The sequence below is a fragment of the Thermobia domestica genome, chromosome 3 (assembly GCF_964235325.1).
Source record: "Thermobia domestica chromosome 3, izTheDome1.hap1.1, whole genome shotgun sequence".
NCBI classification, from domain to species: domain Eukaryota; kingdom Metazoa; phylum Arthropoda; class Insecta; order Zygentoma; family Lepismatidae; genus Thermobia; species Thermobia domestica.
The window spans coordinates 35,660,295-35,688,093 of record NC_137456.1 but is presented as its reverse complement, the minus strand read 5'-3'; the positions used below and the strand labels follow the sequence as shown (position 1 = coordinate 35,688,093).

The 27,799-nt window shown below is 34.9% G+C and overlaps 1 protein-coding gene across 1 annotated transcript in view; it reads right to left on the bottom strand.

Annotated features, from left to right (window-relative positions):
- Nucleotides 1-2,292: 2,292 nt before the first annotated feature.
- The window catches only part of LOC145680277 (uncharacterized), a 98,684-nt gene continuing 73,177 nt past the window's right edge, over nt 2,293-27,799 (bottom strand). Inside the window, exons 2-3 of the mRNA XM_081750631.1 lie at nt 5,178-5,348; nt 2,293-4,162 (exon numbers count right to left, since the gene is read on the bottom strand). Coding sequence (XP_081606757.1) covers nt 2,520-3,050 — 531 coding nt within the window. The 5' untranslated portion in view covers nt 3,051-4,162; nt 5,178-5,348 and the 3' untranslated portion in view covers nt 2,293-2,519. The remainder of the gene's footprint in view (nt 4,163-5,177; nt 5,349-27,799) is intronic.

Genomic DNA, 27,799 nt, shown 5'->3' with positions numbered 1-27,799 from the left:
TCTGGTCCAATCACGGGGGCTAATGTGAAGTTGGCCCCCCAAACTTTGTGAAGCTCTAATTGTGTTTCGAAAATAGCCCAAGTCTTGAAACTTCCTAAATTGCTAGTCGACACAAAGTACTGTAAATTCCAATAAACATGTTTGTCAGAAATATCATATTAGTGAAGTTGGCCCCGACAAAAGAAGCAGAAAAATCACTTTTCAAAAAGTTTAATAGCCCATATTTCGGAAACTATAATCGCCCAAACCCTAAAAGTTGCTGACCAAATCAGCCCAAACGAAGTACTATCCAGCCCAATAAAAATTTCGTCTGGCCCAATCACTTGGGAGCTAATGTGAAGTTGGCCCCCCAAACTTTGTGAAGCTCTAATTCTGTTTCGAAAATAGCTCAAATCTTGAAACTTCCTAAATTGCTAGTCGACACAAAGTAGTGTAAATTCCAATAAACATGTTTGTCAGAAATATCATATTAGTGAAGTTGGCCCCGACAAAAGAAGCAGGAAAATCACTTTTCAAAAAGTTCAATAGCCCATATTTCGGAAACTATATTAGCCCAAACGCCAAAAGTTACTGACCCAATCAGCCCAAACGAAGTACTACCCAGCCCAATAAAAATCTCATCTGGCCCAAACACTTGGGGGGCTAACGTGAAGTTGGCCCCTCAAACTTTGTGAGGCTGTAACTTTGTTTCCAGAGTAGCCCAAACGCTAAAAGTTGCTAGCCCAAACAGTCCATATGAAGTACTTTCTGGCCCAATAAATATCTCGTGTAGCCCAAACTTTTGGGGGGCCAACTTCACACAGGCGATTTTATTAGCGGGATCTGTATTCATGATGATAGCTGCAGGTGGTGGAAAATGCATTTGTAAGTCATTCGTTGCATATACACCAATGAAATGATTGTGAAATAAAGAATTTGTATGAAGGGCACGCAATAAATCTAGTGTAGGAGACATCATATATAAAAATGCAAACATGTACATATATGTTATGGTATTTAAAAATTAATAATAATAATAATAATAATAATAATAACGTACCTTTAAAAATCCATGATGCTATTCCTCTGAAGATCCACTTCTAAGAGAGATTAGAATTCGCCATATGTGATGCATGAGACAGGTGCTGGTGGAGGATTCTTAAAATGTACTTCCAAACGAACACAGCCGTGACATGCAAGATTCCAATGCTGTACAGCGCTCGCTTCTTCATCTTGTGTAACGTCGAAAACAAAGATAATGTATCCTTGAGGAAAGTCAAGGAGAGCAATATTGTTACCATGATTGGAAAAGTGAATACCTGATCCACAGAATAAGGTATGGCATGAAGAAACATAGAGGTTTTTCTCGAAACTTGGTTGCAAAGGTTTTGAAGGTACAGGTTTTCCATCAATGTATAATAAGAAGAAATTGATGTCAAAATGTTTCAAATGAAATGGATTTGAACTTATCGTCCCTGTATCGGCAACATTTTAAGTAAACACCACAATCACTCGAGTTGGTAATACTCTCATAAATAAATTATCGATTGTTTTTGATTAAAGATCTTTTGGAATGACGAATAACTTCATTTTCCCTCTTGTGAGAGATTATTTGGCGGTTATTGATTGTAGAAGCTCGTTATGTGCTAGTTTTCTTGTAGGACTAACATCTATCTTTTATATGTAAACCGCGTCTAAAATATTCACTTTAGCCTCAACAGACGAATCACTAGCGATGAGGGAAAAGTTTGGTTCTGCAGGAAATAACTTGAGGCGCAATTCTACTCCTTGGATTAAAAATTTATCTTAATTAAAAATATCACAACGAAGATGTCCAAGCATGTCGAATTTTGAACTCCTAACGTTTTGTTAATTCCTAACGTTGTTGAAATCCTCTATTACCTATAGATGTTGCATCCAAATATCCAGCAGTATCTTGAAACCACAATGCATATTGAAGATGAGTATTTTTAGCAGAATCATCATAACTTAACAGTTTTTCGATTGTATGATCGATATGGATGATTATGCGATGGAAATGAAATCAGTTTGTTATTTAAATACACCTCCACTTTACTAAACATAGAATTTAAAGAGTCACTAATAGGAGCCAGAGCTTTATCACTTTCACCAAATGCTTATACACCGGGCTTAACGATTTGAGCTTCAATGCAAATAAGTGTATGCGGTAGATCTATGTATTCATTACTTGTTCCTGGGATGACAAATTCTATAGGTGCATTATCAGCTACTGAACTGGTTGGTTTATATGTAGCAACATGACTATCCAATATAAGGGAGAGGGGGGTAAGAGTACGCACATAAGCTTAATTTCGCTCTAGCTACATTATATTGAGAACTAAAAGAAAGTTTCATACATGAATGGAAACATTGATCCTTGGACAACAAAACGATACAACTTCTAGACCCAAGGTACATAGTGTGTTTGAGAAAAAACAAAATAAACAAAACAAGTCCAATGCGTACTCTTAGACTGCTAGGAGTCTAAGAGTGCGCAAACACATGTGTAAGAGTACGCATTAACAATAATCACAAACGAACGGTCCCTGTCCTTCGTATCCCGAACAAGCGTCATGCCACCATGCTTTGCACTGTCCACACTGAACCCAGTCATCATCAAATGATTCACCACATCCCACACAAAAGGTTATTTCAGCTTCATTTAATTCGTCCTCTTGGGTTGAGGATGGTCCTGGAACTGCTAGTTGTTCTTCCTCTGGGGTCTTGTTGGGCTTTGACCTTGCTTTTTCTAAATGTTTCTTTTTCTTGGTAGTGTTCGCTTTGTTTTCTGTTATCTTCTGCAGCAATTTGTTCTTGTACGGTGATGATGATAATATTTCAGACTGTTTCCCTCTAGATTTTCGTTTCCTAGTGATCGAAGCTCTTGGTAATGGACTCACATCGAAAATACTTTGACGTGGAGACACTTTTGTGCAAATGGACTTTGAAGAGCTGTTAGCATTGCCAGACGTTGAGGGCTGTGGAGAATTTGACGATGCAGAACACTGCTTGCTGGTCTGAGACGATGATTGAATTATTTCGTCAGTCATATTGGTATGTTTATCCGTATACTGAACAGGTAGAACATTCTCGCACTCAGTAGCGTTATCATCATCCGTGACTGTAATTTTTGTTACCTCTGATGGGGCGAAGTCTTCATCGGAAAATATATCAGGATTGAAAGGGTAGATGCCAGTTGCAGAGAAGGCATTTTCTGCTTTCTAAACATTCGCCACTCTTGTATATGCAGCGTTGAAAAGCCTGGCAACTTGCATTACTGTAACCACTTTTCCAGGATTAGATGTTAGCCACTTGTCAACTTCTTGCTCATAAGCATTCTTCAATGAGCTGAAAAATCCTTTGTCCAGTGGCTGCATTTTATGACTCGCGTGAGGTGGAATCGATAGAAGAGTAATATAATGAGCTCGACAAAACAGTACTGCACCAAGAGAACAATGAGATACATGATTATCTAAAATTAGGAGAACTGGGTCGTCTGGCGATGGCTTAACGTAGTTAGTAAAATGTTCGAGTCACGTTATAAACAACTCACTTGTCATTTGCCCTTTATCAGACACCATTTGTAAAGTTCCAGTTGGGGCGCCAAAGAACAATTCCGGGTTCATTCTTTTACGGGGAAATATTAACCCAGGAGGGATATATATACCCGAAGCACTAACACAGCATACGGATGTCACTAGTTCACCACGCTCTGCAGATGTAACTTTGCTCACATGGCGTTTACCCTTCCCCGAATACACTTTAGGTAATTTGTTAGGAACAGTCGAAATACCCGTCTCATCTACATTAAAAATTCTGTTTGGTGGAAACTCTGAGTCTTTGTAGCATCTCTCTAGATTGGCAAAGAACCTTTTGCATTGGACTTCGTTGAATCCAACAGCTCTGGCAGTACTACATTGTTCCGGTGTCCGTAAGTATAGATTTTGCCTCTTACAGAAACTCAGCAGCCAGTCTTTTCCTGCTCTCTTCTTAGTTGCATTAAATCTGGAATGAATACCATTTCTTTCCGCGAATTCATAAGCTAAATCCATGAGTTGCCTGCGAGTTAAGCCATAAAACCTTTCATCCATTTGTCTAATATACGTCGCTAATTCTTTCTCCATTTCCAGCGGAATCTTCCCAAGGAATCCGGAATAGTACCCTGAAACGACACAGAACAGAAAATGAATTACGTTTAATGTAAACCTAAACAGAGGAAAAACAACGATGGAAACACAAAATATAAGCAATTAATCTGAATTAACTTGTCTTGTACTTTTATCTTATGAAAACCGTACTTCTATAGAAACTGAACATAATTATAATTGGCTCTAAATATTACAATAGTTGAATGATGCCTGATATTATCCTTACGATTCTTCTCTGTAATATATCATTGGTGTAATAAACTTAAAATACAGTCGTGGGCATTTAACCACTATTGTCAAGAGACGAGTGTTTATGGCGCTTCCGAGACATCTAACTCCGTCTCCAGCGAAACCCTTGTAGCTAACAATTTGGTCACGATTCGCTGTAATGCTTGGATCACAACAACTTACCTTAAGACAGAATCAAATTAGTCTTCAAAACATCATAAATACTAGATCAATCAGAGCAGTGGTTTGAACATCAATAAATGCGTTACAAGGTACTTTTAGGATATAATTATGCACATTTCAAAAAATTGTCAGAGGAACTTTCTTCCCGTTTCGATGTGAGAACTGGCCTCCCAAACGTTTTTCTCCGAGGTTTGTTGTATGTCTTACCAACGTTTATTCGAAATACATTTTACTGATCATAGAATGTTTAAAATAAGGTCGAGAGTTCGTATTTTATACTATACTTATATAGGTAGATAATAAGGGATGTTAACATTGACATTTACGAGCGTAAAACTAAAAATATCCGAACTTTTGCCATAATTTTCTTTGCGTTGGCGACACTGGCCTCTGTGCTCTCATGTTGCAATGTGGTACCCTTGTAGTTATGCTATAGGCGTGTAGGAAGTGATGCACCCATGGATGTGCAACGAATGAGATATGAAAAATTGAGGACCGATGGGAAAAGTGCTATTTTATATTACGTTAAAGAAATGAAAGTACGGATAACTTTAGATTTACCCTCGTATATAAGTTACTCTTCAGAGATGTTATCAAGTATTTTCAGTTTCAACTTACAGCTTTCAATCTCTTCCTTAAAGTGCTTTCCTTAGTGCCAATATCTCTCGCGACTTTTCTCTTCGACTCTCCTTGTTCTATTCTTTGATGTGCCTCTTCCAATAGTTCTTGGGTAAATATTATACAAGCTTCCGTTCTGTTTTTCTTTTATACTTCCCCATTCTCTAATACCTGTAACGAAGTTACCTTACTTGTTAATTGTCTTAAAGCTCAAAGATGATAACGAACAATAAAATAGCAGCAGAAATGAAATTTTTAAGTTTTACGTTCCACGGTTATGCCGTTTAGGCTAAAGGAGACGGTGATGATGAGAGATGAGTGAAATGGTGGAATAAAGAAAGTGGGAGGAAACGGGAAAACCCCGAGAAAACCCATGAGCACGGTGTTTGTCCACCACAAAGTCCACACGGCGCGAGCTGGGATCGAATCAGGGACCCCAAGCACCGGAGGTGAACGCTCTACCACTGAGTCACCGCGCCCCCCTAAAATAGCAGCAGAGTTTTAAATGCCATAAACCGCTCCCCTAATTTAGTAGTTGCAATATCACTCCATGTAAGTTCGAAAAATAAAACAGAAATTGATCACTTTTAATAATACAGTCAAATTTTTAGTCTGAGACAATATACCTGAAACATATTGAGTGGTGGGCAAGAGTACGCATGCGGACTCTTACCCGTCTCGTGCATGCGGATTCTTACCCGCACCTCACTTTCTTCCTGAAATCGTCCCTACGTGACAGTCCATGTTATGCTGCTTCCATAGCAAAGTGTTGGCACTAACAACAGACATTACAGTTATTTGTGATATAACAACCCTGGTGTAATTATTATTCTACATTGAAAAAAAGCTTACGTTCCAAAATCATAAACTTACATCAAATGTATGCAAAACAAATATTTACCTGTTTTTCTTCTGTGCCTTCTGACGACCAATTTCAATACACTTCCATACAACTGGCGGGACTCACTCAATCACGTGAAGCATTCGATATCTCGATCAGTGCTACCAATTCCCCGGAAACACGGTCGCGCACTCTTAGACGCTGCGTACTCTTATCCCCCTCTCCCTTACTGGTTTGCGTTGGTTTTGTAGAATATCTATTTCACATTTTAAACACTCGCAGGATTGATTATGTAAGAAAGCCATGATGAATTAATCAAAGATATTGTGTGATAATTTCCTCTTCTTATAAGACTGATTTTTCTTTGTTTTGTGTGTACGTTTCCTCTTGCCCTTCTTCTTTTTCTTGCGGTTGATGATGTGAAATGGGGAAGAGTTAAATATGGAATGACGTGTAATTCTTCTTTTCCTTCGTTGATATCCAGATCCTATCATAGATTTCAGTTTATTTTTAGCTTTATCTTGCAAGATGGACTTCGCTTCACACATTCGTTAAAGAAAGGAATCGTTAATAGTTTGTTTTTTGTCAACGATGACATCATTAATAAAATTTTCTCCGGATTTTAATAATTCATTTCCTAATGCTTTAGCTCCTTGTTTTACTAATGGCATGACAGAACGAAATAATCCTCTAAGGAAACTTCCAATACCATGTCCAACTTCATAAGGTGAACCAACATAAACGTTTTCAGTTCCAGAAAGAGCTTGTTTCTGATAATATTGTAAATGTGGATTGTTCATATTTGTTGATGTTGACGCACTGGTCGGAAATGTAGTTTAACGCATACAGATCCGAAAGTGAGTGCCACTGGAGGGCCTGTACTATCCCTTATATTTATTTTGATTTTTTCAAAATGCATTTTCTCTATAGGCACATAATGTGGAGGATTAAAAATTTCTATAACACTACTTCCAAATGTAGGATTCACAGGATTCATATTTATGATACGTAATAATGGTGTTACTCTATCTCCAACAAATACAAATTGAATTATATCACAATATACATGCATTGTAAATGGAAGTCCTAAACGTAAATTTGGAATTCTTTGCCCTTGTTGCATATCCTTTAAATCAACGTTTGGATCAAATGCCAACATCGCACTATCAGTTGGTGATAATGCAAATCCACATCTACGTCTTTATGAAGACATCGTATAAAACAGGTATCACTGTCACGAATGTACGAAGTAGGTAAATTTGTGAATCTGTTGTCCGTATTAATTATCTTTGTCAATTCTGAAATGTCAGTGTAATAACGTTCACGAATAGTTACAAATTTCCATTCATCACTCTTTGCAGGTTTATAAAAAATATATTTTCTTCATCAATATTTAATGTTGAATGAATATAATGAATCTCAACAATAGCCACTTCCCACGGAATTCCATTCTTTGATGAAGTTTAGTAGTGTATGATGTTAAGGTGTTGTCAGGAAAATATTCCATAGAACTGTTACTGGCAAGCGTAACGTAAAAATCACCGTCAGGTTGCATTGTACTTCTCGATCGTCTTTACGGATGATGCAGGTTTCCAGGAATCGAAAGAAGGATATCCTTTCCAATGAACAATATATTCTTTTCTGCTTCCTTTTCTTCTTGTACGTATGATTTTATCTATGGAAAACGTCTTTGATAGCGTCAAAGGTTATAATTCCTTTCTATAAAAAAACCCATCCAGTGGTTTCTTGTTTAAATATTCTATTTCATAAACAGGTGGATCTCTTGGTATTATTTGCCTCACTTTAAATAGTTTCCAAGTCCAGTTTTGTATGTATCCTTTATAAAGTGTGCGTTTAGTTCTACTAATTCGTACTATATCACAAATCTTAGATATTTCAGAAATCTGGATTCTTCTTCTTTCTTTTATTATCAACTGATTATACCATACTTTAATAGGTTATTTTGAGAAACATTTGAAAGTGACATCTTAATGCTTGAATGATCATCATCATTGTATGATTTACAAGAAGAGGTTATACATTTAAATGATTATACGTTTGATACTTTGTGAAATACCTCCACATTTTTTTTCGTTTAGAGTTCTGTCAAAACGTTCTACAATACCAGCCTTTATATCAGTATTTTTAGTTGTAATATGTTTTATTTTTTGTCCTCTAAGTACTTCTGTATTGTTTTATTAGTAAAATCACTTCCTTTATTTGTTCGGAATGTAATTAGTTTTCTGTCTTTGAAAACAATTTTCAATGATTTTAACACATCAGTTTTACTTTTAGATTCTAGTGGTACAGCCCAGGCATATCGACTGAACACATCTATCACATATTATAACGATATCCATCATTAAATTTATGAAGAGATTGAAGATCATTAATATCACTTTCCCACTCATCATCAATGTTATACGCTATATATAAATTTCTTTTAAAACGACGACATATTGGTTTCTGTAACGTATATGTTGTTTGCTTCAGTAACCACTTTCTTATATATTATATAGGAATTTTCTTTGTATCTATCCATAATTTTTGGCAGCTGGAAACGAAGCAGGATGTGAAGAGTTGTAGTAAATGTTTCTTAACTGCTTGTTTATGGTTTCCATCTTGAACATACTGGACGCTTACACGTACGTTTCCTTTTCCTTATAGGGGATGATATTTTTACATTTTGTTCTTCTTCTTCTGCTACTTTTTCGTCGTCTTCTGGAAACGATTTCAAATATGTTTTCCCTTGACGATGATGCTTCCGGTTAATGCTTTAGTTCGTCGTAAAATACACGACAAACGTTGTCATTTTCCAATAAGTTCCTTAGGTGTGTTACTAGAAGATAAATAATTACAAAATTTCTCCCATGCAGGTGGATTTGTGTGTTTCCGTGGTCGCGACACATCTGAAATTAAATCTACAATGTGAGATCCTTCTAGCTTATAACCTTTGATGTAAACAGTTCCTTTATTACCCCACGTGATATTATCGTCATGTTTCATTCTATGTAGAAGTAATTCAGCTCGTTTACGAAACATTTTGGGTATAGAGAACAATACTTCTTTTTCTACTTCAGGCTTCTCTGATTTAGTTGACGTAATCGAAAGTGTCACAGGCACTTCTTGTTTTCGTATTAAATATAAATATTTTTGAAGAATATTATTATATTGATTCTACTTTTCTTCATCACTAAGCGATGATAAATATAAAATCTATTGCATTTCTTGATCCAAACTAGATTAACGTTTCTCCAGGGCTGATGATCATGATGATGATGATAGTGTTTGTATACGATTAAGAACTTCAGGTGGAACTAAAATCATCATCTTTGCGTGTTCCATTGCACTAACGGAATAGTAAACTTGACAATGCACCACTTAAAATAGGAGCTAAAAATGCCAGTAGGAGTCCAGCCAGCTGCTGCACTAACAAATGCTTCTTCTTCTATTCGATGGAGTTTCCTTTCTTCACAAGATATCAAAGCGTCCTCTTGTATCGCTTTAATCTTGCTTTCTGTGTCTTTGTAAGAGGCGCATTCCCTTTTATACACTATAACAACATTCACAAATACTACGAATTGCTGAAGAGTCTTTTTGCATTTGCCACTATAGCTTTACGTAATTTAGGATTTGCTTTGCTCTGCGTACGAAGATCTCTGTGTTTTACTCTTGGAGACATGTTAACAGAATAAACAATCACAGTTTAAAACTAGCATTATAAACATATCTTCTTCTTCTTCTATTTCGTTGGAACATGAACACAATGCTAAATATCATCAGGAAAGATATTTGTTCGAAAACGAAGTTCATCTTGAGTATCCTGTTTTAAATCAATAAATAAATATCGATATAGTAACTTTGTCACGTCGAAACTTTCTTGAAGAAATTTAGGATTTTCAGGAGTTAGTTGATAACTCATATGTTTAATTTGTTATCTATCTCTTGGATTTTTAAATAATACAAGATAAGAACAATTCAAGCTCATGTCTCTGCTTCCTTTTCCCTGATGAAATATGTTGTGTGTAATAAATAGTACACTAAGATTTCTACGATGAGAACCCTTTATAAAGAAATCATCTATATTGCGGGTCACTTCACACATATGATCATCAATAATAAATTTTTAGGTCCAGTTTCAGGTAAAAAGTCTTTTGTTCGAGGCAATCCGTCAATAAATTGAACTTTCGCCGAAATTTTTCTGTATGCATTCTACCATTCTGCATAGTACTAATAAATATGACGAAACGATGTATTAATCATACAAGATAAATTAGACAGGAATCGTATTACAAAAGAAGTTTTTTCACATCCACTTGGTCCGGCAACAAAACAAGAAAAGGAATGTTTTCACGTCGTATCCATGTTAAAAAGTATGATAATTCTCTCTTCATGGGTATATTTATAAACTACCGTATTACATTTCTCTTCTTTTGTTGGAAGAAGTGCATCCATATGGAAGAGCATCATATGAATTTGGAATTCTACGTTGTCTCATATAATTTACCTTATAAACTTTTGTTTCGGGCATGCTGAGCATGGTATGATATTTCCTGCGGAAACTTTTTTCCCTTTTGTAATTTTTACTTCAGTGGGACAAGATTCTTCTTCTTCTTCTGCCTCCTTTGCATTATCTACTATCATTTTCTTCATTACATCAAAATTTTGGTGTTTGAAAGATTCATAGTTTAATGAAAAGCCCCGTATCTTGGATACTTGAAACTCCTTCTTTGTACTGGGATCAAAAATTCGTAACCCATAGCTCTTGGGTCCAACCAAAACATATTCTGAAATATAGGTCACACATAGAGTCACATAAGAAGTCACCAGTTGGAATAGTACTTTCACCAGGTTTTTGTGTATAAATTACTGAATCATTATCAAAATACAATACTCTTTCTTATAGTTGTTCTAAATCTTTGTACAATTCTGATATTGCTTTGCTGTTGTGTATGCGGCTATGACAACGTTTACTGATGATAGTGAAACCGGAACTTTATCTGTGTATTGCCAATATACATGTATCATGCGATCATTTACTGGGAATATTTGATGTGGGTCTATATCATGAGATGTTAAATTCTCATAAAATTCCTTGGGGTCATTAATAATGCTTACATGGCCCATGTTCTCACGTTGAACAAAGTTCCCCAAAATAAATTTAGCATAAATTTAGCTAAACTCCTAAGTGCTGGATTATGTTTAATTTTCTTTACATCTAGAAGTATTCCTTCCTTTTCATAAAATTGCTGAATGTATTTGTCCTTTAACTCATCTGTTTCACACCATGATGGACATCCACTAGTTTCCGTTTTTGCTTTCAGGAAGGTGTTTTTGTACTCTGAAATAAACCGCCACTTTTTGTTTCTTCATCATATTGAACAACATCATATTCCCAAATTTCATGAATATCTATTATTTTGTGTCCTTTTCTATTGCTTTCCTTACTTCATCTGCTACTCATGTACCATGTAGAACTCGGTCTTCATCGTTGTGATTTCAATGTGTCTAGGTTAATTCATCACAACATCTACGGCAAATTGGAAACATCAATCTATCATTTGATTTCTAAGGTAAAACTGGGTGGAAGAGATTTTTTGGAGGTAAAATACTTAGCTTAACCAATTCTTCTACTTCATCAATGCTATGAATATTTGACTGAACACGCAGATAGATAGTGGGATGACGAATTCAGAATTACTTAGTCTTACAAATATAAGGATATAGACTGATAACATCCTTGTAACAGATAGTTTATTTTTCAGACTTGTGCTTTAGGAAACAAACAATGGCATTCTCACGTCCTCCACAAAAAGCGTCACGAGGAATCAACGTTTTTTTCTTTGTGTAGGGGTGACTACTAGCATACTTATTCATCTCTTCTTTCCTGCTAATCGTTTCTTTTAAATTCACAGCTCCATCTTTCGTGCTCTTCACAGCAAAAATCTTTTAATTTTTTAATCTTCTTTATTCCTTCATATCGAAATTACATAGTATGTATAGCATTGTTATATTTGGGTTTATGTCTGTCGTTAGGGTAACAGAAAATACAGACATGTGTCCAATATCCTTCATAATCCCATACGTGCATTCTTCCCGTATTGGTATCTGTCCATTCACCATCTACTTTCATTCATGCAACCCGTTTTTTCCTACTACGTGCAGCATTGGTAATTTGGATGTTTCTTGTTTTTTCTTCCCAAGCTGTCCATTGTACTTCTTCAATTTTTGTACGTCTCTCCATCGATACCCGTTCTTTGGTATGATAAAAATCCTGTTTTACTTTAAGAAATTTCTTCGATACACCAAAATACATGCACTAGCGATTGTAATGCATTCAAGTAAGGATTTACATTCATTTCAGAATCAAAGGTATTCATAAAGGGAATACATGCTTGGAGTACAACTTCAACATCCTATACACAATGCTTGATGAGTTCTTCTTTCATTTTAAAGGTGCCGCTTTGATGGTCAGTATACCATTGCAGAAACTTGCGATTTTCATTTACGTTCATAGTATATGCTCCATTATACCTAATATCTGCAAGTGTGCCTTCATATGATTGGTTCTCATGTTGATTGAAAAAGTGCGGAAAGTATCCTTTGCTGGATTGAAGACCAAACGCACCACTTAATTTACTTAAGGGCATAGGAAGAAAACTTAGAGAATCAATGAAGGTTACGTTCCCTACTTTAAGAGATAGAACTTTCGCCCCATTCATCACTTCTGGAGTCCAATTCATCTTCTCAACTATGGTTTTAACACGTCAGTACACGCCCCCCAATTGTAACGTGAGGACACGCCATGACGGCAATTTGCTCACGCAAGTTTTGATAGTTAATTTCAGTATTTGTACATTTTTATTGAGAGTGAGAAATTTATTCTATGAAATTTTGGCTTCTTAGCTTATTATAGACACTTTCAGAACCTAAAAAAGATTAACCTAAAGATTTTGAGAAAATTTTTGTTATGTTTTCACAGTTTTTGAATTTTCTATTACTACACGAGAACACGCCACGTTAGCATATTGCTGCACTCTTTGATTCACAAAGTAACGCCAGAACACGCGCTGTGAGCAAATTGCCGCATCAGCTATTTGAGCTATAGGAAATTTTCTCCGTCATATTGACACATGTTTTATTATTACCAATACAAAAAAGTACAAAAACATCATTGATGTACTAGAACAGTGACGTTATGAAACTTGTCCAGTGAAATTTAGAACGTATATTTACATGTGACCTTCTCCGTTCTTATAGTTTGCAGCTGGTCCTTGGCCACCCTCGGTGCAGTTTGTACATGATTGTCTTATGTTTCTTGCATTTCGGAGTGTTGCAGTTGATGCATAAGACAGTAATTTTTCTGTTCTTTCTACGAGGTCAGATACCGCAAACTCTATTGTGACCTAGCTGATCAGATGCTGCTTGAGGTTCTTGTCTAGTTGGCTGAAGTTGGAATATTTCAACTAGCCGATCCTTTATTGACCTTGCGATTGGATAGTTTGCAGCTATTCTTCTTTGCGCATGATCCAAAATAAGCTGTCGGCCAAGTGATTTCAAGAAGTCTTTTCTTGCAGGCTTGTTGAATTCGTTATCTCCCATGTTGTTGGCTTTCCAAATAACAAACGAATTTATTCCACCAACATTCAATTCAAAGAAAAACATTGTTAGTGGCCAGCAATCTGATACACTCGATACGCTATACTCTTTTTGCATGGCGTCACTGACATCTACACCACATTTGTTTTTGTTGTAGAAGGTAATTGATGGTTTGCATGCATCACCTGTACTTTCACCAAACTCATCGTCCTCGTGCCATGTGGAAAGTAATACAATATACTTGTTCTTTGCAGCTTTGTACGATACTAGTGCTACCTGTTGTTCTGCTCTTCAAACAATACGTTTAAAGAATGAGCAAACGGCCCTTAAAATACAACACTTAACACTAGAACACGCCTGTTAGCAGCCTGCTCACAACAATCTTTACGCGGTTACACGCGCCGTTAGCAATTTGCTCACGGTGACCAATACACACCCTTCAACCCCCGAACCATGCGCGTGACTGGCAAAACCGGTCAGTGTCAGGTGGAGGTGGGGTGGATAGGGGATAACTTGGCTCCTCCGCCCCTATTGTCTTAGAATAAGGAAAGTGCAGGTGTTTTTGCAAAACTGCGGCAATTTGCCGCGGGTGCGTGTAACGACGTGTTAATGTGCATTATAACCCTTCGAGTTGTGTGCAATGCATGTTACTGATTTAATGTTTGGACGTCGTTTTTGTAAATGTTTAGAAAGTTTTCTGTTACATTTTCTTCAAATATATTTTCTGGTTTTCCACAAACAATACAATTATCTTTTATGTCGTTGTCTTCATAACAACGGTTACATACATTCTGAGTAACCAAGACATTAGGTATAGCTCATATATGTTTACGTCATCCTCTTATATTTTCGTATCTTGTGTACATTCAATATCATATAATACAATCATAGCTTTCTTCTCCATATTTTTTTCGTTGGCTTTTTCATTTTCTTCTTTTTCATTCACTTTCATATAACATTTATGTTTAGGTGGTACTGTCGTATAGCAAATATTGCAATACGTTTCTCCACATACGTGATATCATTCTTCTTTCACTACATAAATTTTGAAACAGAGGGGACATTTCACAATGGAACACAAAGGTTTTTCATTTTGATAAGGAGCTGACTTGTGATAATCATAGCACGACTGGCCATAAAATTAATCTACATAGTGAGATAAGAAGAAGATGTTTTAAGAATGAATTTACCATTGTGGGAATTTACCATTGTCTTCTCTTTTAAACTTATAATCAAATCGGAAGTAGCAAAACTCAACTACTTTCCATTTTAGTGTTGATCACAACAGATTTAAACGATACTAAATAGCGAAAAGATGTTTTCTGAAATCAATTAAGTGTCCCAACAATCCACTCCACTCTATCTCCACTCTAATCTTTCTACTAAAACTTGAAGTGGCAGAAATCAATCGCTTCCGGTTATAACATTGAGCGTTATAGAATGGATAGCGAGAAGGTTTTTTTTTTTAGGTAATTCATTAAGTGCTCCAAGAGTATATTCCATCTTGGCAGTAATCACTCTACTCAAATTGGAAGTGAAATAAATATACTAGAACTTCTGGTTCCCAAACCACTTCAGAAAATATAACATGATCCTCTTTAAGATGTTTTTATTATTAGGATCACGTAATCTAACTTAGAATATCGTAATGTTAGTAGGTAAGTCCAAAATTATTGTCGCATGTCTATAAATATGTTGTTGTAAGTATATAATTTGATAATGAATTTGCCCGGTATTTCTTATAATGTTAGTGTGTGTAATTGGCAAGGACATATATGTGGAAAATTTCATGTCAATAAAGCAGTAAATAAGGAAATTAAAAAGAAAATTAAATTTTCTTGTCCACTTAGCAACATTTTGTTTTACTCATTCTAATTTTCGCATTTATAATTATTTATAATACATATTTACCACAAATATGTATTTTCCGATTGTACACATAGTATCAGTATTAAGAGTATCCTTTATAATTATTAACAAATTATATTCTTACAAGAAGACAGTTAGACATATGCGACAATCATTTTGGACGTGAGTGTACATATATACGTCCGTTACTTCGAACGATAACATTTGAAAGCGAATTTTCTAATTGTTTTTTGCAATAGGTATATAGTATGATTTTCTTGAAGTTCATTAATAGAGGTGATTCGACAAACAAAATGGTAGAAATGAGTAATTTCAGGTTTTAACGTTGATCAATATAAAACAGAAACGGTAATGGATAGCGAAAAGCTGTTCTCAGCAAATCATTATACGTTTCAAGGAAATCTCTTATCTTATACTTAACATTCTAGTAGAACTGCAAATGGTAGAAATGAGCCATTTCCGGTTTTAGCATTCATTACTATAGAGCAAAAACGATAATAGATAACGAGAAGATGTTTTCGGCAATCAATAAAACAACCTTCATCTTCACTTTTAACAAGCTAGTAAAACTGGAAGTAATAGACTTGCGCCATTTCCGGTTTCAACGTTGATTACTATACAGCAAAAACTGTAATAGATAGTAAGAAGCAGTTTCCAGTGATCTATATAGCGTTTCAAGGACAACCTCTATCTTCACCCTAACACTCTAGTAAAACCGGAAGTGGTAAAAAATGAACCACTTCCGGTTTTAACGTTGATCACTATTGAGCGAAAACGAAAATAGATAGTAAGAAGCAGTTTTCGGCAATCGATAAAGCGTTCCAGGAGTAACTTTCATCTTCGTGCTTAACACCCTAGTGAAAAGAAAGTTTAGAAATAACCTATAACTTCCGGTTTCAATTTAATTTACATAAACTATAAGCCATATAGAGAAGCAGATTTATGGAATCAATTTAACGTTGTGGGAACAGGTAAGATATTATCTCTCTTAAACACCAAACCGGAAGTAGCAAAACCCAACTACTTCCGGTTTTAGTGTTGATCGCAATAGATTAGAAAAGATAATATATAAGGAGAAGCGGTTTGCTAAAATCATTTAGTGTCCCAAGAATATGTTCTATCTCAACTCTAACCTTTATACTAAAAGCTGAAGTGGCAGATATCAATCACTTCCGGTTATAAATTGAGAGCTAGAAAGGATTTTACGTTATTTAATTAGTATTCCAAGAGTATATTCCATCTCGACAGTAATCTCACTATTAATACCAGAAGTGAAAGAAATATGATACAAATTCCGGTATACGTATTAATTTAGAACATATTACGTCATCTTCTTTACGGTTTTTACTAGAGTTTATTTTTAAATTAAATACTGGCCGAATCTTTTCTAAATTTTGTGAGCTACTACCCCATTTCCTAAGGAATAAGTACTGGTATATTCTGTGGTCAAACTCGGCCAAGAACAGGGTGAACACGGGTTGCATTTCATACTTTATTTCTCGATAACTTAGTTAGCCAGAAGCATTTTCTTTATAACTATTTTCCGAATCGGAACCAAATTTGGTGGTGAGCAGCCCTCAACCTAATTAAGATTGCTATATTTGCTGGCCGAGCTTGGCCAATTTTTGGGCTTGATTTGCGTGTGGTAATTTATTTCTCGGTAATTTCTTGCCAGATCCAATCGAAATGATTTACCATTACAGAAAATCGCTCGTCGCTATTATCGATTTTGCTCTATAGTGTTCAACGTAACAATGGAAATGGTTTATTTCTACGACTTTTGGTTGGTAACAAAAGGAGATAAAAGGTATTCTTGGAATGCTCAAATGCCGAAAACCGTTTTTGTTTTATAGTGGTCAACGTTAAAACTTGGAAATGGTTTATTTCTACCACTTCCGGTTTATGGATCACTTCAATTAACAAGCTGCTCCTAAATAAATACTCTACCCATAGTTTGCAAGAAATAAATAGATAAATAAATGAAAATTTGCTTTTCTTTAAGAGCTATCGTGCGCAGTAACTTAGTCGCAGCAGCTATTGTGGTCATTATTATTATTATTATTATTATTGTATCCAGGTTCTGCTATACTTTTAACTGCTAGAGGAAAGGTTCAATTTTTCTACAGTTTCATTTTTCTATAACGTTTCTTCGGTATTATGCTTAATGATTAGTTAACTAAAGAAGAAGCGAATCTAGTTGTGTGGAGGCGCCATTTCTTGTTAGCCTTCAGTGACCATTTAGTACTGTTCAGGTAGGTAATTTAGCAGAATTACAATGTTCTTATAGATTATTCGTTGTATTGTTATAAAGTAGGAAATGGTACAAGACGCTGTATTTTCTAAATTAAAGTTTTGGGATCCTACAGGGCAATGGTTCCAACCTTTTTAACAAGCACCCACATTTTTAAACACTACATACTTCACGCCCACATCATTTGCGCATGTCTTTGACCGTTATGCAATTTTAGTTGCAGCATTGTATTCTCAAATCATCAGTAATAGTAACAAAAATTGAAATATCGCTCTGCAATATGAAAGAAATGATTTTGGTTTGAGTGGCGTTTTCTTATAATTTTAGGCCGGTGATTACGAATATAACATCAATTTTTCCCCATCACGTCACGTTTCCCTGGAAATGGGGATGTATGTTTATATCAACACGTACAAAATACATTATAATACATAATACATAATATATATTTTTCATGTACATACAATGGTTTCAAAATGACAACAGTAACTAAACACACAGATATCCAAACAAATTTCAAAATTTACTCAAATATGTACACTTAATCATACAAAAGCCTACTACTTCGAAATAATTTCCTTCGTTTTGTCAATTTTCGAGGAGTTACAACGCCTGTGTTCTCCCTTTTCAGCAGCAAACGATATTTGGCCATCATATTAATGGTCCAACCACCTTCATACATTTTTCAATATCCTGTAAATCCTGGTAAAAGCGTTCTCCGTGTTCTTCACTATAAACATATTGTGTGGGAAATTTTCGAAATGTGCATATAAAATTGTAGTTAGACACTCATATTACACCTAAGATTTCTAAGATCTTGCAGCAACTTTTCTACAATAAGTTCTTGATCACAGAGTCTTGTATTACCCACGAAGTTCTTCATAATTGCTGAGGCTTTGTCATGTTTTGTTCTCCATTTGGGTCATGGGATTCTGAAAACGTGGATAGTTGATAAGTGTTCTTATCTGTGGACCAGTAAATATACAGCTGTGAGTTTTTCGAAGCTCACAGTACTAAATGCCTTGCATATGTTATGCAAAACTTAAGACCTTATTTAGAGCACGAACTAACTGTGTGATGATGCCTAACTTTACATGTAGGAGAGGGAGTAAAATTTTTGAACTCTCCACGAGTGATTCACGTTCAACATTCTTCACTCCAGGTGACAGAGCATTTCTGGATTATCCATTCTTTCCTAACCTAATATTCACCCTTTGCACGACTGTCCCATTCGCAGACATAACAAGAATGTTTGGTGTAGCGTGATTGAAGTCCCAGCATGAGGCCTATAACTTTAAAATCGCCACACGAAAGCCATTGGCGTTGTTTGTAGTTCACACAATGTAGCAAACACTTAACATTTTCTTATGTCTCTTTCATATGAATATAATATGCAACAGGAATAGACCCAAGGATAATGCCGTTGTTAAATAGGAAACCTTTCAACTTGATTTCGATGAATCGACAAAATGTCTCCGATCAGAAGCATTGTAAGTCACACCAACCCATTTTATAAGTCCTGGTATGTCACAACAGTAACCATTTGATCCATGTTCAAAAAAAAAAAAAAAAAAAAAGAAAGAAAGAAAGAAAGAAATAGTCTCATGTTTTCTTTGCCTATACCAAGAGAAAATTGTCCGGGATGAAAGTCAAGACATCATAGGACTTACAAATAACAAAATTAATGTCAATCTTCTAGCAATTACTAGAATATCTTTATATTTACTACTAGTTTTTCCCATGGACATAAGTAGTTTTTCCACTAAACCTTGATTTCTGAATATGTTGAATTCTCAAAAACCTGACGTGATAGAAATAAAGTGATTACATATTTGAAATCAGTGTAAAAGTCCATTTCAGAAAATGTCATTCGTTTGAAAACATCAGAATGCATGCAGAGCAGTGAAATAATAACAATAATATTAATAATCTATACTGTATATAAGACAGTATAAGTTAGTTACTCATTATCGACCAAGCCATAATACTATAATTAGCAAGAATACTCTTTTTGACGAAAGCAAGGGATAAGGAAGGATTTTTGGAAATATGTATCCTTAGGGGCGTAAATAGCTTTTTTAAAGGATAGTGTATCTTGCTAATCCCTGAAGGAAGATGAAACTAGGCATATAAACTAACCATCAAAAACAACTGAACATGTTTCTCACAGTTTCTGAAAATTCCGCACCTAAACAAGGAAGGAGGAATTCGTATAACAATAATTTTTCAAGTGTATTTTATTTCATTTATTTTTAGAAAATGATAAATGTAAAACTTCTTTATATTGAACACGTGCAATTTCAAAATTAAACTCAATTAAAAACAAACCATAACATGTTCAGTTTTTCCGAAAATTCTGTCCTAAGAGGAGGATGGAGGATAGCGTCTACCTATTAAAATTTCTGCATTTGCTTACGTTTGAGATGTGAAATTTGGCTTTGACTTCTTAACTAAAAGTAATTGAACGTATGTTTCCGGAAATTCCCCTCTTAAAGATGGAGAAAAGAGAGGATTTCTACAATATTAAAATGTGCCACTATTTATTCAGAAAATGTCATGAAATGTGAAATTCGCTTAAATTCGAAATGTGAAACTTGGTATATAAACTTTGAACTAAAAAGAATGGAATACCTATTTCAGAGTTTTCGAAATTCTCCTTTTAAGCAGAAGGAAGGAGGAATTAAATTATTTATTTCTCAACATTCAAATTGGCGTTCGCTGCCTCATCATCATAGAATGTTCGAGGAGAATTATTGAACATATTTAGAACTATTCTAGAGCATGGTATCATCATGTCACTTTCACTGAAATGCGTATGCTAAGGGAGAGAGGGTCAAGGTCTAAAACATTAGCTAAAAATACAGTATCTTAAAAATCTCTCATGTTATGAAGATGACATTTAATATAAAATCCAAGTAGACACGCAACCCAGCGTTCTAGAAAATTCCACTTCCGTCTCATCTCAAGAAAAATGACTGAGAATTTTAGAACATAGTTAGCACGTGGCTGAAGCCAGGTTTTAACCATGTTAGCTTCATTAAAATTCGTATCCTAAGAGGGTGGAGGACTTAATATATATGTCGAAAATTAAATATCTTCCAAACCAAAAAGATGAAACTAGGCATTAGGGTGGAGCGAAATTTTTTTTTCGAAATTCGAATTTGGATAGGGGGCAAAAGTTGCACCATATCGTAGTACTTTACCATAGAAAATTTCAATTCTCTAAAATAATTTTTAGCCGGGGAGCAAGAGCCTTTAAATTTGAGATTATGCAAATCAATTTCCCTTTGCTATGTAACTATTTAGCAAATCTTCGCTGAAAGTAGACTGCAATTTGTATTGTGGATAGAGAGCAAAAGATGCATAGTAGTAGTGGTCCCCGTATGGCTTAATGGCTCAAAGGTCAAAGGTCAATGACCTTGGCCCGGGGTCAATGACCTAGGGGTACCTAGGACCACCCCCTCTAAATTTTGGCAGGAGTACCTTGGCCCACCCCCTAAATTTTGGCAGGGGTACATAGGACCACCCCGCTTAAATTTCGGAAATTGCCAAATCTAAAAATTTGGTATGGTAGGGTAGGACCATAGTATGTACCTCTATCCGTATTGGGTGTCTATGTCGTTCCCTTTCATGGGTAAAAAATTGCCAAAAATTCAAATTTCGGGGGTTTTTGACCTAATTTATCCCCTTGGATGAGGTGTTATTACCTTATATAGTCATATGGGCGTATACAGGGGTTCATTATCTTTCATAAGACATGGGTATATTAATGCACCCCTTGAAAAATTTGGGAGGGGTACCATGGCCCACCCCTCAAATTTTGGAAATTGACCACTTTCAACATTGGGTATTATAGTACAGGACCCTAATATGTATCATGATAAATTTGGGTGGTCCACCTCATTCCCTTCTAGGGGTACAAAATTGCCAAAATATAAACGTAAGCAATACGTTGTACCACGTGTTTGGTTTTCGACCTAATTTATCTCCTTGGATGAGGTCCTATTACCTTACATGATTATATCGTCATGTATAGGGGTCCATTCCTTTCATAAGACATAGGTACATTTGTGCACCCCTTTAAATTTTTGGATGGCCCACCCTCTAAATTTTAGCAGGGGTACAGAGGACCACCCCCCCTTAAATTTTGGAAATTGCCAAATCTAAAAATTTGGTATGGTAGCCTAGGACCATAGTATGTACCTCTATCAGTATTGGGTGTCTATGTCGTTCCCTTTCATGGGTAAAAAATTGCCAAAAATTGAAATTTCGGGGTTTTTTGACCTAATTATCCCCTTGGATGAGGTGTTATTACCTTATATAGTTATATGGGCGTATACAGGGGTCCATTACCTTTCATAAGATATGGGTATATTTGTGCACTCCTTTAAAAATTTGGGAGGGGTACCTTAGCCCACCCCTTAAATTTTGGAAATTGACCAATTTAAACATTGGGTATTATAGCACAGGACCATAATATGTATCGTGATAAATTTGGGCGGTCCACCTCATTCCCTTCTAGGGGTACAAAATTGCCAAAATATAAACGTAAGCAATACGTTATACCACGTGTTTGGTTTTTGGTCGATTTTATCCCTTTGATGAGGTGTTATTATCCTATTTAGTTATATGGTCACGTATAGGGGTCCATTACCTTTCATAAGATATGGGTATATTTGTGCACTCCTTTAAAAATTTGGGAGGGGTACTTTGGCCCACCCCTTAAATTTTGGAAATTGACCAATTTAAACATTGGGTATTATAGCACAGGACCCTAATATGTATCTTGATAAATTTGGGCGGTCCACCTCATTCCCTTCTAGGGGTACAAAATTGCCAAAATATAAACGTAAGCAATACGTTATACCACGTGTTTGGTTTTTGGTCGATTTTATTCCCTTTGATGATGTGTTATTATCCTATATAGTTACATGGTCATGTATAGGGGTCCATTACCTTTCATAAGATATGGGTATATTTGTGCACTCCTTTAAAAATTTGGGAGGGGTACTTTGGCCCACCCCTTAAATTTTGGAAATTGCCCAATTTAAACATTTGGTATTATAGTACCGGATCCTAACATGTATTATGATAAATTTGGATGGTCCACCTCGTTTCCTTCTAGGGGTACAAAATTGTCAAATTATAAACGTAAGCAATACGTTGTACCACGTGTTTGGTCTTTTGGCCCAATTTATCCTCTTGGATGAGGTTCTATTACCTTATATGGTTATATGGTTATGTATAGGGGTCTATTCCCGATCATAAGACATAGGTACATTTGTGCACTCCTTTAAAAATTTGGGAGGGGTACTTTGGCCCACCCCTTTAATTTTGGAAATTGCCCCTTTTTACATGTTTGGTATTATAGTATAGAACCCTAATATATATTACTATAAATTTGGGTGTTTCACCACGTTTCCTTTGATGGGTACGAAATTGCCAAATTTTAGTACAACCACGTGTTTGGTTTTGGCTCAATTTATCCCCTTGGATGAGGTCCTATTACCTTATATGGTTATATGATAATGTATAGGGGTCCATTCCATATCCCCTTAAATTTTGGAAATTTTCCAATTTAAGCATTCGGTATCATAGTACATGACCTCAACATGTATCATGATAAATTTGGGTGGTCCATCTTGTTCCCTTTCATGGGTAAAAATTACTAAAATATAAACATAAGCAATATGTTGTACCATGCGTTTGGTTTTTGGCCCAATTTCTTCCCTTTGATGGGGTTCTATTACCTTATATGGTTATATGGTCATGTATATGGGTTCATTTCCTATCATAAGACATGGGTACATTGACGCACCCCTTGAAAAATTTGGGAGGGGTATCTTGGCTCATCCACTCGGTTTTAGAAATTGTTTTAATATAAGCATTTGGTATCATAGTACAGGACTTCAATATGTACCACTATAAATTTGGATGGTCCACATCGTTCCCTTTCATGGGTAAAGAACTACCAAAAATCGAATTTCGGAGGTTATTGACACCTATTTAGCACGTTATATGGTTTATTACCTTTATATGTTTATGTTCCCTTTTAAATTTGGGAATTATCAAATAAAATTCGGTAAACGTTTTCTAGGACCCATTGGTGTTCCTCTTATGGCCAAATATTCAAAATTTAAATGTTATTGACCGGCTTTATTATTGAATAAGTACAGGATTTATTACTTTTTTCATAAGACACAGGTGTATTTGTGTACCAATCTTAAATTTTGGGAGGGGGTACATTTCTTATTGTCATATCAATAATTGGTAAATGTTCTTTGGGTAAATCATTGTGATCACGTGATCAGTTATTGACCTATGATGGGATTAGGAGTCCAGGACATTGGTACATTGAAACTTTGTAGGATAATTTGAGAATGCGTCATTGGTATTGATTATTACAGCCAAATATAAACGTAAGCAAGACGTTGTACCACGTGATTGACCTTGAGTTTTAGAAATCTGATAGCTAACCTTATTGAATCTTATGACTCATAGTCTTAAGGGAATACATGCTACAACACTGACAAAGTTATTGTTGATGCAATTTGATTGGCTGATCACTATCTTTCCTGCAATCTGATTGGTTGATCACTATCTTTCGTGCAATCTGATTGGTTGATGAGTTTCAAATCTTTGCTGAATTCAGTTTTGTTTTAACGTTTAAAAAGTTTTTGAATTTTTTGTTTGAAACTTTGGTTTGACATTTTTTCGTGTGATATTTTTAGTTTAAAAATTTTTGTTTCGAAAGTTTTGTTTAAAAATTTTGTTTCAAAATTTTGTTTGAAACTTTTGGTTTGAAATTTTTGTTTGAAAAAATTTTTTGTTTGAAATTTTTGTTTCAAAATTTTGTTTGTTTAAATTTTTTTTGTAAATTTTTTGTTTCAATTTTTTTGTTTAAAATTTTTCGTTTGAAATTTTTTTCGTTTGAAAATTTTGTTTCCAAATTTTTTCGTTTCAAAAATTTTGTTTCAAAGTTTGGTTTGACATTTTTAAAAGTTTGTGCACTCATTAGTAAAGAACCGCAACTGTTTAGAACAAAAACCTTTGTCAATATTTTTTTTCATGATGCAATAGTACACGTCAGAATATGGGGTTGTACTTGAAATGAAAAAAAACACAATTCATTGAAATGGATCATTTTATTACACTCCACATACATCCATACCAGATAGTGGTTCTGGATATTGTCGATACAATGTATTTTGAACTTCTTGCACTAGTTTGTCTTTAGCGTATAATTTTAATTCCAATTGAAATCTTTTAAGGTCTATTGCAATATCAATTGGTGGAAACTCAATGTCCATTTGATCACAAATAAACTGTTTATCAATACAGATATGCACCCACGAACGATGTTGACAACCATCACAATATCTAGATACATGTTGTACAATATGCATAACACATTTTTCAAAATAGTACTTTTTCAGGAATATACTTGTTTTGTTGCACACTTCCACTGCATGTTTCACACACTGGAATACGCTGATGAATTTGTTCCATTCTGTTTGTGTTAGATACACCATGTTGCGAGGGACATGGAATGTACTCTTTTTACGTAACAGCACCATCTTCTCTTCGAGGACTGTACGCAGCACCACTTCATGATTTGAGCCTAATGATTTGACTATGGTCACATTTAGCTCATCATGAAAATAATCGTTCATTTGGTCGATTCGTGAACATAATATTTGCCATTCTTCACAGGTCAGTTGTACACCAAATTGTTCTGCTTTGCCCAATCGAATCACAGGTTCAAATGTTCTAGCACTGATACCATTCATCACATGTTTTGTTTGAAATATATTCATTGGATAATAGCTTGCGAAGATGAATTCTTTATCGTTAAAAGTACACATCTTTCCTCCTGAAAAGCACTTGCTCAAATGATTTCACGGTATTGGTTGATTTATAGAACTACGGCTGACGTCATTGGAAAGGAATGTGCTGACGTTTGAATTCATGGTTTCATCACAGTTCCTGACGTCATGCTGACCAACCACATTCATACAACTATGTCTGATGTGCTGACGTTTGAATTCATGATTTCATCACAATTGCTGACGAATCCGGCTGTGTACTAAATTCAAACTGATGACTTCGACCCAAGAGTCTTTTATAGCATAAAGATACAGATCCAGTATTTAAGAAACGCAGCAGTTCTTCTTGTTTTGATGCTTCCATGGGTAAATATCTTGCTGGTAAAATTATATTCTTATCATTTTCAAGCTTCACTACGATTCTTAATCCAAACTCTGTAGGGATCATTTGGCTAGCTAAAATTCTATAAGGTACATTCTGTTGTAAATCAGTAATCTTGGTAAATGATTTCATCACATCACGTGTGTTTAGAAACTGCAGACAAGTAGCCATGATGATGTTATCATGAATACTAACTCGAACGATACTTATATATGATGCAAAACTGATGACGTTTCATTATCATGTTCTGACGTGTACTATTGCACCATGTTCTGACGTGTACTATTGCACCACAATGTTGCCAGAGGTTTTAGTTCTAAACAGTTCCGGTTCTTTACTAATGAGTGCACAAACTTTAAAAATGTCAAACCAAACTTTGAAACAAAAAATTTCAAACAAAAATCTTTGAAACAAAATTTTGAAACGAAAAACATTCAAACAAAAAAATTTCAAACGAAAGAAATTCAAACAAAATTTTGAAACAAAAAAAAATTTCAAACAAAAATTTTTTCAAACAAAAAATTTGGAAACGAAAAATTTCAAAGAAAAATTTGAAACGAAAAAAATTTCAAACAAAAAAATTTTAAACAAAAAATTTTGAAACAAAAGTTGTCAAAAAAATTTTAAAGAAAATTCTGAAACAAAAATTTCAAACAAAAAATTTCAAAGCAAGAATTTTCAAACAAAATGTTACAAGCAAAAAAAATTTCAAACTAAAAAAATTTTTACGTTTCACGGTTAACCGTCAAACTTTATCCGGTTTTTAACTATTCGATTAACAAATAAACGGTTTTGATCATATTTATCATTGAGTGCAAAATGTTGAACGAAAACAAGATTTTTAAATGTAAAACAAAACTTAAAAACTGAATACAGCAAAGATTTAAAACTCATCAACCAAACAGATTGCCCGAAAGATAGTGATCAACCAATCAGATTGCAGGAAAGATAGTGATCAGCCAATCAAATTGCATCAACAATAACTTTGTCAGTGTTGTAGCATGTATTCCCTTAAGACTATGAGTCATAAGATTCAATAAGGTTAGCTATCAGATTTCTAAAACTCAAGGTCAATCACGTGGTACAACGTCTTGCTTACGTTTATATTTGGCTGTAATAATCAATACCAATGACGCATTCTCAAATTATCCTACAAAGTTTCAATGTACCAATGTCCTGGACTCCTAATCCCATCATAGGTCAATAACTGATCACGTGATCACAATGATTTACCCAAAGAACATTTACCAATTATTGATATGACAATAAGAAATGTACCCCCTCCCAAAATTTAAGATTGGTACACAAATACACCTGTGTCATGAAAAAAGTAATAAATCCTGTACTTATTCAATAATAAAGCCGGTCAATAACATTTAAATTTTGTAACAATATCATATAATTACATTGTTAATACATCTTAATTGTTTCTGTTACATTTTCGAATTTCTGTTATTTTATTTTATTTTATTTTTTGTAAAATAACAATGATTATTTAAAAAAAAACTGTTATAATGAAAATTTCAAATGAAACAGTAAATATCTATTCTTCGGTACTTTGTTCCCATGATGTTCGGCAGGTACTACTAAATCTTCTGCTTTCAAAGGCTCCAACCTGTCATGTTATGTCACTGTCTTGACGTACGGTACAGCATTCATGCTGTTTATATATATATATATATATATATATATATAAACTTATGGACTGTGAGCTGTCTCTTCATACTCCTTGCTCGGTTGCTACATAAATTGATGCACCAATGATGTTTGTTTTTTTTCCTAACCTCCCTTCTCCGCAATTACAGAAGAAAGACTTCTTCTAGCTCTTTACTAGTGGGTAACGTTCCCATTATA